Below are 15,869 nucleotides of genomic sequence, written 5' to 3'. Positions count from 1 at the left end.
GGTAGGACCTTGTTGTTCATCCATTCTATGCATAACATGTTTGCATCTGCTAATCCCAAACTCGCAATCCATCCCCCCCACCCCCCCATCCCCCGGCAGCCACAAGTCTGTTCTCTATGTCTGTGAGTCTGTTTCTGTTTTGTAGATAAGTTCATTTGTGTCATATTTTAGATTACATATATAAGTGATATCATATGGTATTTGTCTTTCTCTTTCTGACTTACTTCACTTAATACAGTTTATATTTTTAAAACATTTTATTAACTTAGAAAAATTAGCTGATGTTCAAATTTTTTAAGTTGGAGGTTTGCTCTGTTTTTACTTCTGTTTTGATATATTTTGTAGTAAATCAGAGGCTAATTGATTGATTTTGAAATGTATAAAATATGTTATTCTGAAGTTACACTATATAAACTTTGAGTAGAGTCAAGAATTTCATCATACTTACTATTTGGTGACATAATTGCTTTAAAAACTCAGAAAAATTATTTGCCGTATTATTCCAGAGTTTAAAACGTTCTGTATATTTTGCAAAATAATCATCTATTATTGAATAATAAAGTTATTTTAGAATATTAATGTCTACATGTTATGAACTATTGATTTCAGTTACCTACGAAATATTTTGAAATCTGTAAATCCCTTTCATGAGTTACTTTAAACAAGATGGATTATATTGAAACAAAGTGATTTTTTATTTGCATAATTAAGCTATAGCTCTTCAAAAGGGGGTTCTTGAAGTGTTTTCAAAGTAAGAATATATAAAATTAAGATTACAGTCATAGCCTTACCCTTTAATTCATGGTAAATAAAATTTATTTTTCAGACGGCAAATGGCTACATCTTGTTTTTTCATATAACATCTACAAGAGGGGACAAGTACCTTTATGAACCAGTGTATCCCAAGTAAGTTTGTTGTCTTTCATTTATTAAATATTTGATTTGCATACTTTGTATTCACAAAACATTACGGTTTGGGGTTGTCTGAAGTGCTAAGCCAGCATTTCCAAAACACTGTTTTAAAGATTACCAGGTCTTTGAACTGCTGTCACTTGAATAAAGAATTCTATAATTAAATAAGTCTGAAAATCTTGGATGGATGTACTATCTCCCTTCTTGGACATTCAGAATTACTATCAAAATACTCCAGATCTAGCATCCTTTAGTCTTTATTGGGGATGTATGAGCTAAGATCATGAGGGGAAGAGGTGAAGTGTCAGTAAGCTATACGTACTTTTTCCTGTACATTTTAGTATATGCATAGAAAAAATATGTATCCCAAACAGTGGGTTACCTCTTGATTAGAATTTGAGGGAACTTGGACTTTTGATCTTTAATCTGTGTTGTTCTGTATGTTTTGCATTGTTTTTTTTTCCTTTTTTGTTATTTGCCTTACTTGTGAAACAAGAGAACATTTTATTGAAAGACCTTTTGAAATAAAAGAACATGTAATGTAATTTTCAAGTATTTCACCTTTTTAAAAAACGATCAAGCCATTAAAACTGGATAAAAATATAACTGAATTATTTATCACATTTCTAGATGATAGAAGACAGAGGTTATTAGTTATATAAGTAATTAAAGGGAAAATAGATTACATTATATGAAAGTTTAAATTTCTGAAAATTAACAACAACAAAAAAAAGACCAACATTAAAAGGGCAGATAACAAACTGGGGGAAAATTTTGCAGTAAACAAGACCAAGGCTTACTATTTTTTATATGAAGGGGTCATATAAATTGCTAAGAAACACAAAGATTTCAAAAGATAAATAGGTAAAAGCAATCTCATAAGAGGAAGTATCATCCATTTTAATTCTCAATTTAGACATACTCTGAAAGATTTCAAAAGATAAATAGGTAAAAACAATCTCATGAGAGGAACTATCTCCATTTTAATTCTCAATTTAGACACTCTCTTGTAAATAAAAAGCAATAAACAGAATCACCTGTACTTGATTACTTTTTATACTATTATAGGTGGGCAGGGGACTATTATAGGTGGGCAGGGGAGGGAAATAACATCTCTTGAAACAGTGAAAAATACAGTTTTCTTTCATTTGCCAACATGATTTACATATATTTAGAGTGTTTTGAAATAGTATTTTGAGACTCACTTTTTGTTTTCCAGAGGTTTTAAAAAGTTTCTTAGCTTTTAATTCTAAGGCTCCAGGGGACACTGCTTAACTAAGTAGTAGTCCCAATAATGCATGAGCTATGCTGTGTTTGACTGTATATGTTAAGCTAAAGAACTAAGTAAAGAGCATTATTGTTTTGTTTTGTTTTTAAACTTGGATGTTCTTCCACTGTGTTTAAGAGTTTGAGTTTCAATATGTGGGCTCAATAAAATGTGTATTGCCTTAGAGCAGCATAAATAGAAATTAAGGGGGGATATAGGCTTTGGTGTCAGATAGACCTGGAATTGAATGTTAGTTCTGCTGCTTTTCAGCTGTATGTCTCCTATCAAGTTAAAATACCTCTGAAAACCTGAGTTTCCTCATCTGAGAATGAGATAACAGTAGTAATTATTTTATAGGATTAAATGAGACCATGCATATTAAATGTTTAGGTAAGTGCCTAGCTTGTGGAAAAATTAATAATGGACAGCTGCTATTATTATTAATATATTTTTCCCTCATCAAATTTTTACTTTATTTCTAATGTTTTAAGTGATTATATATATAAAGTGATTTTATACATTATATAAATTGTATATATTATATATATTTTTTGTTTTTAACTTGATAATATACTTTTTTCAGAGTTTAACTTCTAGTAACTGTTACATAAAATCAAACAAAATCTCTTATATGGAAACAGTTTCGCAGAGCAGATTAGAATCAGCCTATTATGCATTTGTTTGCTAGACTACTTTCTAGTTCGGTTTTTTAGTCTAGTAAGTTTCTTAGTTTTTCTGTAGAACCTGTTTATAAAATGGGAATAAAAATATTTTCTTCAGTTGTTTGGAGGGTTATGTGAGTTTAGGTTTTTAAAACCTGATTTGAGGAGAGTTTTTTTAAAAATTTAGTTTTTATTGGGTGTAAGATAAGCTCAAGGATGTATTATACAATATAGAATGTAGCCAATATTTTGTAATAACTGTAAATGGAAAGTAACCTTTAAAAATTGTATAAAAATTTTTAAAAACTAAAAAAATTTAGTTTTGAGAGTGTATCATCATCATCTGTGCCATTGTAAACACTTATGCAATTCAAGACACTGTTCTAAGCACTTTTTCAAACTAACTTAATCCCTGTAGCAACCTGATGAGGTAGTTATGTACAGTAACTATACAAACTGCAGCACAGAGACGGCTAAGTAACTCACCCATAGTCATACACTAGTAAGTGACACAGTCAGGATCTAAACATAAGTGTTGTAGCTTCAAAATCTGTGTATTTAAATTAACCACCAATACTACACTTCAACCCCGTGTGTCCATCTAGCCATCTACTACTTTGGGTTTTATTTGGGGAGTTAGGGAACCAAAAATGGATAAATGATCTGGAGTGGTTTATAGTAGTCCTGAAGAATAGAGACAGCATAATTGAGGCCAGTGGTTAGTCATCCTCTTCACAGTTTTAGAAACACTCTTGTCTCTTGCTTCTCTTCTCTAAATCTTATAAGTTCCTCCCATGAGTTTTTCTATAGTATCTCAACTTCCTTGTATTATGTGACAGCATCTTAACCTCAGACTGCCTCTTTTCCCATAGTGCTTCATCTTAGAACAAGTCAGATGCCCCCATAATCTTTCAGGGTTTCCAACATCATTCCTGTTGATGGTGGGAGTCAGCCTTCAGCAATGGTTACAGTCTTATATTAAATGACTCTTTATGCCTCAAAGGTCATTTAGGTCATTTATTGTTTGATTAATGAATTTTCCATTTCTTTCATCCTTTGCATCTTTATAAATTCCATTCTATATTAAAATATTCCTTCATATTGGTTACACAGGCCAATAGATGGACTTATCCATTGAAGGTCGTCTTGATGGCTTTTTATTTCATGTCTTGTAACTTACAGTGCAATTAATGAAGGAAACTGTCAGGGATAAATCAGAAATAATTTGTGTTAAGCTTTAGAATATGTTCATGTGTTTATGTTTAAATATGAGTTTGGTAGATCTTGAAACTGCAAATCATATTTAATTGCATAATGAAAATAATTTCAACAAACATTTCATCATTATGTATACTACTTTGAGAGCAGAGATTTTTTTCTCCTTATTCTTTCTATCTTTCCACCTTATTGAGACCAGCCTTATTGAGGTTAGTGTTCTTTTAAAAAGAAAAGTTACTGTACTAAAATTCAGTATATTTAATTATCAACTATTGAAGATGAAGATATTATCTTCTTCACTGAAAAAAATCACTCCAAAACAACTATCAAAATTCAGACGTCCCACTCCCTCCCCAAGGCCAATATTTTTACCATCTGTTATGAATTAGTGCTAGGTGGGAAGCACGAAGAGAATAATTAGTTGAAGTTAGCAATTTCTAACTTCAACACAACTTGCTTTTTCAAAAATCCTGCTTCTTGGGAACTATACTCAATATGTTATAATAACCTATAAGAGAAAAAAATCTGAAAAATAACATATATATGATATATATACACACATATATATTATATATACAGCTGAATCACTTTGCTGTACACCTGAAACTAGCATAACATTGTAAGTCAATTATACTTCAATAAAATAAATCTTCTTGCAGGAGAAACCTGCAAGGAAGGGGATATAAACATTTACTCAGTTACATCAAAGAGAATAAAAGAGGTTTGAATTACTTACAGATGTGAAAGATTCCCCTCAACATTTGTTTTTTTCTTTTTGCTAGTAAGTTTTGAGTGTTAGTTTTCTGGAGAATAAACTTTAACTGCTGTTTTCCTCTTAAGCTTCTATAGATTTAGAAAGTTATTTCTAACAATATATCTTGGTCTAAGTTCAGGTTTTGAACTTGACCAAAGTGTGTTAGTTATCCTAACATTTTTGATTCCCTTTGATCTTCTCAAAACGTTGCATGTGTAATTTGATTTCAATATGTATGTGTTCTGTAACAGTACATGTGTAACCTTTAGCTGTTCAACTTTGCGTCTTTTATGTATCCATTAGCTTACATTATAATTGCATGAGCATTTACTAATAAGATTAATTAGCGTTATTCTATAAATTCTGGACAGTGAAAACCACTCCCTGTTGGCCACACTTCTAAGACTGGCACCTGAATTCAAAGAATCACAGAATTGTTAAGAGATCTGCCTGATTCATAGAGCCCTATGCATTGTTCTTATCAGACTCAAAGCTGTCTGATTTTGTGATAATGTAAATAAAAAGCTTTTTTGTTCTTTTTAAGAAAAATGATATAAAATGCCTGGTGATAAAGAGTACTACCTCTTTCAGAAAACTCTTCTGAAAAATTGTTGTCATCCATCCGTCCATTTAAGTATTAAATTTTGTCAGGCTCCAGGACTGTTTTAGATACTGGGATGCAGCAGAGGAAAAAGAAAAAAGAAGAAAAACAACAACAAGAAACTCTACTCATACAGCCTGCATTCTTGTAATAGATGGTGATAAATAAGTAAAATACATTACAAATTAGGTGATACATTCTATGGAGAAAAATAAAGCTGGGAAAGGGAATGGGAAGTGGGGAAACAACTTGAAATAGAGTGGTCAGGGTCTTTACTGAGAAGATGATGTTTTAAAAGTTCTCAATGAGATGAGGAAACAAAACATACACCCATGGCCAGAGCATTCTGGATTGGTGAGATTTAGAAGGTAAGAAAGTTAATAAGAAGAAATTACTGTGAATAAATCTTAGGTCTTATCTAATAACTTACAGTGAAAAAGTCAGAAGGGAGAAATTTTTTATTAAGTATAAAAATAAAAATTACATTCTGCTTTTAAAATAACCTAATCCTGGGAAAGCCTACAGTTTATTCTCTTTTTTTGTAAATGGCACCATCATTTGAGCTTATTTATTCTTACCACTTAATAACTCCAACAGCCAGTCTATATCAAGTCCAGTATATTCTACCTTGTATCCCTCATGTACTTTCCCTTCTTCCTAATTCTCAGCAACACTACTTTAGTTTGGGTTTTGTCATTTTTCTCCTGGATTATTGCAATATCTTATTAATTAATCTTTTGTGGTTTTCCCCTAAGTGAATTTTTCTAACATAAAATTAACTTGCCATTTTTCTACAGTTTTTCAGTGGCTTTTCTTAGCTTTCAGGATTAATCGTGTTGCTTACTTTTTCTGAGTTTTATTTTACAAATCTGAAGAATGGAGTTAATATCCACTTCATGAAGATGTCATTAGGTTTAAATCAACACCTTAAATTACTCTGTAGTACCTAAAATAATGCTTTACTGTTGCCTAGGATTTTGTTATGCGTTCTCTTGTATTCTACATGCTCTTACTGGCTTTAATTATCCAGTATATGTGGATGAGGTTCAGACGTTTCTGTAATATAGTACCACTTTCTTAAGCTTCTGGCCCACCTTTCTGGAACAAATCTATTTTGATGTCTCTAGGCAGCCTCAAACTCATCATGTGTAAACCTAACTCATTTCCTCTCTACCAAGCCAAACACGTTGTTGCTTTTCTAAAATTTATTGCCATTACCATGATCTTTTATACAGTGTGTGATGTTGAAAACCTTGGAATCTTTATTTCTTCATTTCTCTTCTTTGTTTGGTAATCAGATTGTATTGATTGATTACAACTCTCTAGTGCCTCTAAAATTTGCTAGTATGTATTTTACTCTCACTTGTCATATTAAGGGTGTTCATGGCCTCTCCTTGCCTATTGGAAAGCTTGTTTACTAACTCATTCTTGTCCTCTAGTCTCTTTCTCCTCCATACTGAAATCCATTCTTTGCACTGATAACCAGATTTATTCTTCAAAGCAGAGACTTGATGATGTGATTCTTGTCTCAGAAACTTTTTTTTAAAGTCTGGATTAACTTTGTTCTAAATAATTAACACCTGGATCTAAAGATACAAAAAAGCTAGCATTATACATCAGTACTTCCTGGAATATTATTTCAGAAAGATCATATCAGTAAATTTTTTTATTTCTAATTTTTTTATTGTGGTAAAATACACAATGTAACATTTATCATCATAACTGTTTTAAAGTATATATAGTTGGCCCTTTAACAACACAGGTTTGAACTGTGCAGGTCCACTTATACATGGATTTTTTTCAGTAAATATGTACTGCAGGATTCTTGGTTGGTTGAATCCAAGGATGCAGAGCCACATACATGGAGGGCCAACTGTAAAGTTATGCACAGATTTTCAAGTGCATGGAGGTCTGCATCCCTGACCCACAGGTTGTTCAAGGTTTAACTGTACTTCATATAAGTGAAACCATACGATATTTATCTTTTGTGACTGACTTATTTCACTTAGCATAATGTCCTCAAGTTTGATTCATTTTGTAGCATATGTTAGACTTTCCTTCCTTTTAAAGGTTGAATAATATTCCACTGTATGTATATACCACATTCTATTGTGAATAATGCTGCTATGAACATGGGTATTCAAATGTCTCTTTGAGACCCTGATTTCAGTTCCTTTGGGTATATACCCCAAAGTAGAATTGCTGTATCTTATGGTAATTCTCTTTTTAATTTTTTGAGGAACTGCCATACTATTATCCTCAGGGGCTGTACCATTTTCTGTACTTCGTGCACAAGGACTCTAATTTCTCTACATTTTTGCCAACACTTATTGTTATATATGTATTTTTATAGTAACTTGTAGGTGTGAGGTGGTATCTCACTTTAGTTTTGATTTGCATTTCCCTAATGATTAGTGATCTTAGGTACTCTTCTAATGTGCTTATTGGCCGATTGTGTATCATTGGAGAAATGTCTGTTTTGAGTCCTCTGCCCCTTTTTGAATCAGGTTGTTTTGGTTTTTTGCTGTTGAGTTTTAGGAGTTCTCTATATATTCAGGGTATTAATTCCTTATCTCATAAACTTCTGTTGCTCTCCAGTCCCCACAAAATAAAGTCCAAGAGATCTGGCTTGGCATTTAGAACCTACTTTTCCCCTATCTCTAGCACACTGAACCCACACTTCCTATGTATTTTAATTCTGTTCATTTGCTATTTGCTTTACTTAGTATGCCTTCACCACTATCTTTTTTATGTAAGAAAGCTATCTCACTTAGTTTTCAAGCTCAGGTCAAATGGTTATAAAGCTAAGCTTTTGACCTCAACTCTCCTATCTTCCCTTGTACCCAAGAAATAGCTGATCCCTCATGTATAATCCCATGACACTTAAAAAAATTTACACTGGTAGTCCATGAATTTATTCTTATAAAAAAAAACAAGTACTATGTTGAGGTATGTTCCTGCTGTGCCTGCTTTCTGGAGAGTTTTTATTATAAATGGATGTTGAATTTTATCGAAAGCTTTTTCTGCATCTATTGACATGATCTGTGGTTTTTATTCTTCAGTTTGTTAATGTGATGTATCACATTGATTGATTTGTGGATATTGAAAAATCCTTGCATCTGTGGAATAAATCCCACTTGATCATGTTGTATGATCCTTTTAATGTATTGTTGGATTTGGTTTGCTAGTATTTTGTTGAGGATTTTTGCATCTGTGTTCATCAGTGATATTGGCCTATAATTTTCCTTTCTTGTGATATCTTTGTCTGGTTTTGGTATCAGGGCGATGATGGCCTCATAGAGTGAGTTTGGAAGTGTTCCTTCCTCTGCAGTTTTTTGAAATAGTTTCAGAAGGATAGGTGTTAACTCTTCTCTAAATGTTTGGTAGAATTCACCTGTGAAGCCACCTGGTCCTGGAATTTCATTTTTTGGGAGTTTTTAAATTACCGATTCAGTTTCAGTACTGGTGATTGGTCTGTTCATATTTTCTATTTCTTCTTGATTCAGTCTTGAGTGATTACACCTTTCTAAGAATTTGGCCATTTTTTCTAGGTTGTCCATTTTATTGGCATATAGTTGTTTGTAGTAGTCTCTTATTATCCTTTGTATTTCTGTGGTGTTGGTTGTAACTCCTCCTTTTTCATTCCTGATTTTATTGATTTGGGACCTATATTACAAACCAACAGCTAATATCATCCTCACCGGTGAAAAAGCTGAAAGCATTTCCTCTAAGACCAGGAACAAGACAAGGGTGCCCACAATTGCCACTTTTATTCAACATAGTATTGGAAGTCCTAGCCACGTCAATCAGAGAAGAAAAAGAAATAAAAGGAATCCAAATTGGAAAAGAAGTAAAGCTGTCACTGTTGGCAGGTGATATGGTACTGTACGTAGAAAATCCTAAAGATGCCACCAGAAGACTACCAGAGCTCATCAGTGAGTTCGGTAAGGTTGCACGACAGAAAAGTAATATACAGAAATCTGTTGCATTTCTATACACTAACAGTGAACTATCAGAAATTAAGGAAACAATCTGATTCACCTTCACATCAAAATGAACAAAATACCTAGAAATAAACCTACCTGAGGAGGCAAAAGACCTGTAGTCAGAAAACTGTAAGATACTGATGAAAGAAATGGAAGATGAGTCAGATGGAAAGATATACCATGTTCTTGGATTGGAATAATCAATATTGTTAAAATGACCATACTACCGAAGGCAATCTACAGATTCAGTTCAATCCCTATCAGAATACCAATGGCATTTTCCACAGAAGTAGAACAAATAATTTTAAAATTCGTATGGAAATGCAGAAGACTCCAAATAGCTAAAACAATCTAGAGAAGGAAGAACAAAGCTGGAAGAATCACATTCCCTGTCTTCAGACTATACTACAAAGCTACAGTAATCAAAACAGTATGGTACTGGCACAAAAACAGACACATAGATCAGTGGAACAGGATAGAGAGCCCAGAAATAAATCCACACACTTATACTCAATTAATCTGACAAAGGAGGCAAGAATATACAATGGAGAAAAGACATTCTCTTCAGTAAGTGGTGCTGGGTAAGCTGGACAGCTGCATGTTAAAGAATGAAATTAGAACATTCTCCAACACCATGTATAAAAATAAACTCAAAATGGATCAAAGACCTAAATGTAAGACTGTATACTATAAAACTCCTAGAGGAAAACGTAGGCAGAACACTCTGACATAAATCACAGCAATATTTTTTTGGATCCGTTTCCTAAAGCAAAGGAAACAAAAGCAAAAATAAACAAATGGGACCTAATTAAACCTAAAAGCTTCTGCACAGCAAGGTGCAGGAGTAAAGACGTAGACGTAAAGAATGGACTTGAGGACATGGGGAGGAAGAAGGGTAAGCTGGGACGAAGTGAGAGAGTGGCATGGACATATATATACTACCAAATGTAAAATAGATAGCTAGTGGGAAGCAGCCACATAGCACAGGGAGATCAGCTCAGTACTTTGTGACCACCTAGATGGGTGGGATAGGGAAGGTGGGAGGGAGATGCAAGAGGAAGGAGATATGGGGATATATGTATATGTATATCTGATTCACTTTGTTATAAAGCAGAAACTAACACACCATTGTAAAGCAATTATACTCCAATAAGGATGTTAAAAAAAATAAAAGCTTTCTGCGCAGCAAGGGAAACCATTGACAAAACAAAAAGACAACCTACTGAATGGGAGAAAATATTTGCAAACAATATGACCGATAAGGGATTAATATTCAACATACATTAACAGCTCGTATAACTCAACATCAAAAAAACAAACAACCCAATTAAAAAACGGGCAGAAGATCTGAATAGACATTTTTCTGAAGAGGAAATGCAGATGGTCAATGGGCACATGTAAAGAGGCTCAACATTGCTAATTATCAGGGAAATGCAAATCAGAACCACAATGAGATATCACCTCACGCCTGTCAGAATGGCCATCATAAAAAAGAACATGAATAACAAGTCTTGTCAAGGATGTGGAGAAAAGGGAAGTCTCGTGCACTGTTGGTGTGACTGTAAGTCAGTGGAGTCACTGTGGAAAACCATATTTTTAGTCAAAAGACTAAAAATAGAACTACCATATGACTTAGCAATTCTGCTCCTGGGTATATGTCCAAAAAAACCCCTAAAAACACTAATTTGAACAGATACATGCACCCCAGTATTCCTAGCAGCATTATTTGCAATTGTCAAGATATGGAAGCAACCTAAGTGTCTATCAACAGATGAATGGATAAAGAAGAAGTGGTGTATATATATATACAATGGAATGCTACTCAGCCATAAAAAGGAATGAAATTTTGCCATTTGCAGCACCATGGATGGACTTGGAGGGCATTATGCTAAGTGAAATAAGCCAGACAGAGAAAGACAAATACTGTATATCACTTCTATGTGGAATCTAAAAAATAAAACAAACGAGTGAATATAACAAAAGAGAAGTAGACTCACAGATACAGAGAACAAGCTAGTGGTTACCATCGAGGGGAGAGGCAATACAGGGGTGAGAGAGTAGTAGATACAAACTATTGAGTGTAAGATAGGCTGCAAGGATGTATTGTACAACACAGGGGATGTATCCAATATTTTGTAACAACTGTAAATAGAGTGTAACCTTTAAAAATTGTATTAAAAAGCACACAGATAATGAGAGACATACAAAAAGTAAAAAGTGAAATTGTGAACCTTGTCTGCTTTTTCAGATTCCAGTCTCATTTCACTCTCCAGTTAGCTTTATATCTTTTGAGTAAATAAATACCTAAGAGTTGAGTTGCTGGGGCATATCACATGTCTAGTGATTTTAGGTTGGATCATGGACATTGTATTAGGTATCAAATGTCTGATTTTCATTCTTTTGCTTTAAAGAATGTTGAGGTTTGTTTTGGATGGCAGTTAAGTTGGAGAGCTTCTTGATCCTTTTGAAGCTTGTTTATGTATTTTTAGGGTAGGTTCAACCTTTACTGTAGACTAGCTTAGCCCTTCTGAGCTCTCTGCTAATGTCCTGGGTCTTTAATGAGGTCTCTTTTATGTGGTCAGAACTGGAATGTCTCTCAGCCCTATATGAACGGTACAGCTTAAAACTCTGGTAGTTATTCTTTGGCTGACCTTGTGGGGTTTCACCATATATATGCATAGCTTAGTATTCAGCAAGACTTAAGGGGAATCCCTTAAGCTCTAGGTTTCTAGAGCTCTTTCTCTGTATCTCTCACCTCTCTTGTACTCTGTTCCACAAATAGCTGCTTCTGCTTCCCTGAACTTTTATCTTTTTCTCCTCAGCTTAACAAGACTGCCATATTATGCTTGTGTCTTCCCACCATACATGGTAGTCTAGAAAGTGACTTCTATCAGAAAACCTTGTTTGTCTCCCTTCACTCAGGATTATAGTCCTGTTCTGCCTGTTATGCAGTGTCTGAATATGGTTGTTTTATATATTTTGCCCAGTTTTTTTTTAATTGTTTCTGGAGGGCTAATTTGGCACCAGTTTGCTGTTAGTATAATAATAACGTGACTGATGACCACCTATGTGTCCATCAGTCAGCTTGAACAATTTTCAGTCTTTTTTCACTGAGTATGTTTTAGCACATTCAAGATATCATCATTTTATTTCATGCCCAAATACTTTCATCATTGATATTGTGGTAACAATTAGGTTAACTGAAAATGATGAAACAGGAGGTATGGAGTTTGATGAAAGAAACCATCCTGAGCCTTTCCAGAACTATGGTTGGAGAACCAAAGCCTTTTGGTCCAGAATTCACCTAGGATCGCCAGAACTTCCTGGATCAAGCCTAATACATTCCAGAATCATTTTAAAATCTGATAACCTGAGCTCTAAGAGAGTAGATCTTGAAAGTTCTTATCACAAGGGGAAAAAAATTGTAACTGTGAGGTGTTGGATGTTAACTAATCTTATTGTGGTAATCATTTTACAGCGTATACATATTGCAAATCATTTTGTTGTGCACCTTAAACTCATACAGTGTTCTATGTCAATTACACCTCAAGAAACTGGAAAAAAAAACGTGAAAATCTGGAATGAGATTTTTTTCCATCATCATCAAACACTTATTGTATGCTTTACTGTCATTTGTAAGGCACTAGCTATTCTGTTGCTGAAAAGGTATAAGATGCTAATGAAGAGAGACATTTTTTTTTTTTTGAGAGACATTTAAAATTAATGGCAATATGCAATGGCAAATGCCAAGTGAATGAACATCCCTAAAGGTGTTAGTAGCATTTCAGGGGGAAATGCTTGAGTTGTCAGGGAAAGGTTTGTAGATAAGGAGATTTGAGCTATACTTGGAAGGAAAGATAGGCCTTAGGGTAAGTTATGTTGCTAGGAAAAACACTGTATAGTTAGCTATACTTCTGAAATTCCTATCCGATGTCCCTGTGTCGTGCGCTGCCCGCCCCACCCCCAGCACCACCAAATCCATCAGGTTATCTGCTATGTTACTGGCACTTAAAGTATTTGAGATGTCCTGCACACTGGACTTTGTTGAAATCAATGCCTGTTGAATTTAACTGCATAGTGACAGTTTTCTGTATCATCTTGTTTAGCCCTCCAGAGCATACTTCACATATATATTAAAGGCAGTTTTTTCTCTCTCTTTTTTTTTTTTTTTGTGGTATGCGGGCCTCTCACTGTTGTGGCCTCTCCCGTTGCGGAGCACAGGCTCCCCGGACGTGCAGGCTCAGCGGCCATGGCTCACGGGCCTAGCCGCTCCGCGGCATGTGGGATCTTCCCAGACTGGGGCGCGAACCCGTGTCCCCTGCATCGGCAGGCGGACTCTCAACCACTGCGCCACCAGGGAAGCCCAATTTTTTCTCTTTTAAGACTTATTTGTAATTTTTATGATACGTTTTTGAGTACTGTAGTTTGCTTTTTATTTTTATCAATTTAGTGGGAAACTACTCCCTCCTCAAGGCTATGGGAAGTTTGACTAGTAGTTGACCTACCCCTCATTTCATTTTTCATTGCCCTTTGGGGGCTGTTCATTGACATGAATGCATTGCATTCATTAGAATGGAAAGCTAGGAAACTTTATTTAAAAAATAAATTTATTTTTACTTTTGGCTGTGTTGGGTCTTCATTGCTGTGCGTGGCTTTCTCTAGTTAACGGTGAGCGGGGGCTACTCTTCGTTGCAGTGCACGGGCTTCTCATTGTGGTGTCTTCTCGTTGCGGAGCATGGGCTCTAGGCGCGTGGGCTTCAGTAGTTGTGGCATGCGGGCTCAGTAGTCGTGGCTCTCGGGCTCTAGAGCGCAGGCTCAGTAGTTGTGGCGCATAGGCTTAGTTGCTCTGCGGCATACGGGATCTTCCTGGACCAGGGCTTGAACCCGTGCCCCCTCTGTTGGCAGGTGGATTCTTAACCACTGGCACCACCAGGGAAGCATGGAAACTGCTTTTAATTCATGAAAAATACATCCATAAAACAAAACTCTTAAACTAGCTTAATTTCATTTTCCCTACTTTCTTATGATATTGGACTCAATATTACTACCTCTGATAAATATATAGTAGTTTAGAGATGTGGAGAAGAGAATGGCATTTGAAATTAGAGCCACATGGGTTTCAGTCTGGGCTGTACATTTTATAGGCAATAACTTTGGAAAAGCTGCTTGTTCAGTTACTTTCTATGTTTTTGCGCATCTATAAATGAGAACAATGAGTTAGTACGTTCTTAGTAAGTTGCAGTTGTTGTTGTCTAGGTTGCCTTTTGAATTATTAAACATAATCTGCTTCCACTGGATATTTAAGACAATTTGTGTGTGTTCAGGAAAGAAGGAAATTCAAGTTCACTAAATATATGGATTCTCTTATAATCCATTTATTTCTCTAAGGTCAGTAGTAATGTCCCCTCTTTCATTTCTGATTTTAGTGAGTTGAGTCTTCCTTTCTTTTTTCCTTAGGTTTTTCAATTTTGTTGTTGTTTTCAAAGAACTACCTTTGCTTTGCTTGATTTTCTCTATTGTTTTCCCATTCTCTGTTTTTTGTTAAATCCACTCCAGTCTTCATTATATCCTTCCTTCTGCTAGTTTTGAGTTAAGTTTGCTCTTTTTCTAGATCCTTTTAAGGTGTAAAGTTAGGTTATGGATTTGAGATTTTTCTGCTTTTTTGGTGCAAGCATTTTAGCTGTAAATTTTCCTCTGATCACTGCATTCACTGCCTCCTATGGTGTTGTGTTTTCATTTTCATTAGTCTCAAAGTCTTTTCTAATTTTCCTTTTGGTCTTTTCTTTGACCTATCGGCTATCTCAGAGGTGTCGTTTAATTTCCACATATTTGTGAATTTTCTAGTTTTCCTTCTGTGATTGCTATCTAGTTTCATTTCATTGTGGTCAGAGAAGATAATTTCAATCTTTTTAAATTTATTGAGGCATTTTGGTGGCCTAACATGTTCTATCCTAGAGAATGTTTCACGTACATTTGCGAAGGAATGTGCATTCTGCTGTTACTGGGTAGAGTTTGGTATACATCTTAGGTCTGAGTGGTTTATAATGTTCAGACTCTCTGTTTCCTTACTAATCTTCTGTGTAGTTGTTCTGTGCATTATTGAAAGTGCGGTATTGTCCATTTGTTACTTTAGAACTATTGTCTAGTCATTACTTTAGAACTTTTTCTCCCTTCAGTTGCTTCATTATTTGCTTCAGTATTTGCTTCATGTGTTTTGGGGCTCTGTTGTTACATGTGTTATCTGTTTATAATTGTTATATCTTCTTGCTGGATTGACATTTTCATCAATATATAATGTCCTTTATCTCTTTTAACAATTTTTGATTTAAAGTATTTTGTCAAATATTACTGTAACCACTAAGCTCTTAGTTATACAATTTGCATGGAGTATCATTTTTCATCCTTTCACTTTCAACTTATTTGTTTCTTTTGATCTAAACTGAGTTTCTTATAGAAAACTTAGAAATGG

At 34.7% G+C, this 15,869-nt stretch overlaps 1 protein-coding gene across 16 annotated transcripts in view; it reads left to right on the top strand.

Moving 5' to 3' along the window:
* RIC1 (RIC1 partner of RAB6A GEF complex) overlaps nt 1-15,869 on the top strand; it is a 169,621-nt gene that overhangs the window by 60,250 nt on the left and 93,502 nt on the right. For 15 of the 16 annotated variants that reach the window (XR_002644530.3, XR_002644531.3, XR_016393431.1 and 12 more), the window contains one exon: nt 827-906. Coding sequence is in view for 6 of the 16 variants with exons in the window: in XM_089912522.1 (XP_089768648.1) it covers nt 827-906 (80 nt within the window). In the remaining 10 variants the exon portion in view is untranslated. Of the gene's footprint in view, nt 1-826; nt 907-15,869 lie in introns of those variants that run through there. The other variant, XM_089912524.1, reaches the window with a different exon arrangement.

Source organism: Delphinapterus leucas, chromosome 6 (genome assembly GCF_059928025.1).
Source record: "Delphinapterus leucas isolate spDelLeu-1000000601 "Yukka" chromosome 6, BTC_Dleu_Yukka2, whole genome shotgun sequence".
Lineage (NCBI taxonomy): Eukaryota > Metazoa > Chordata > Mammalia > Artiodactyla > Monodontidae > Delphinapterus > Delphinapterus leucas.
This window is presented reverse-complemented; position numbering and strand designations above follow the sequence as displayed.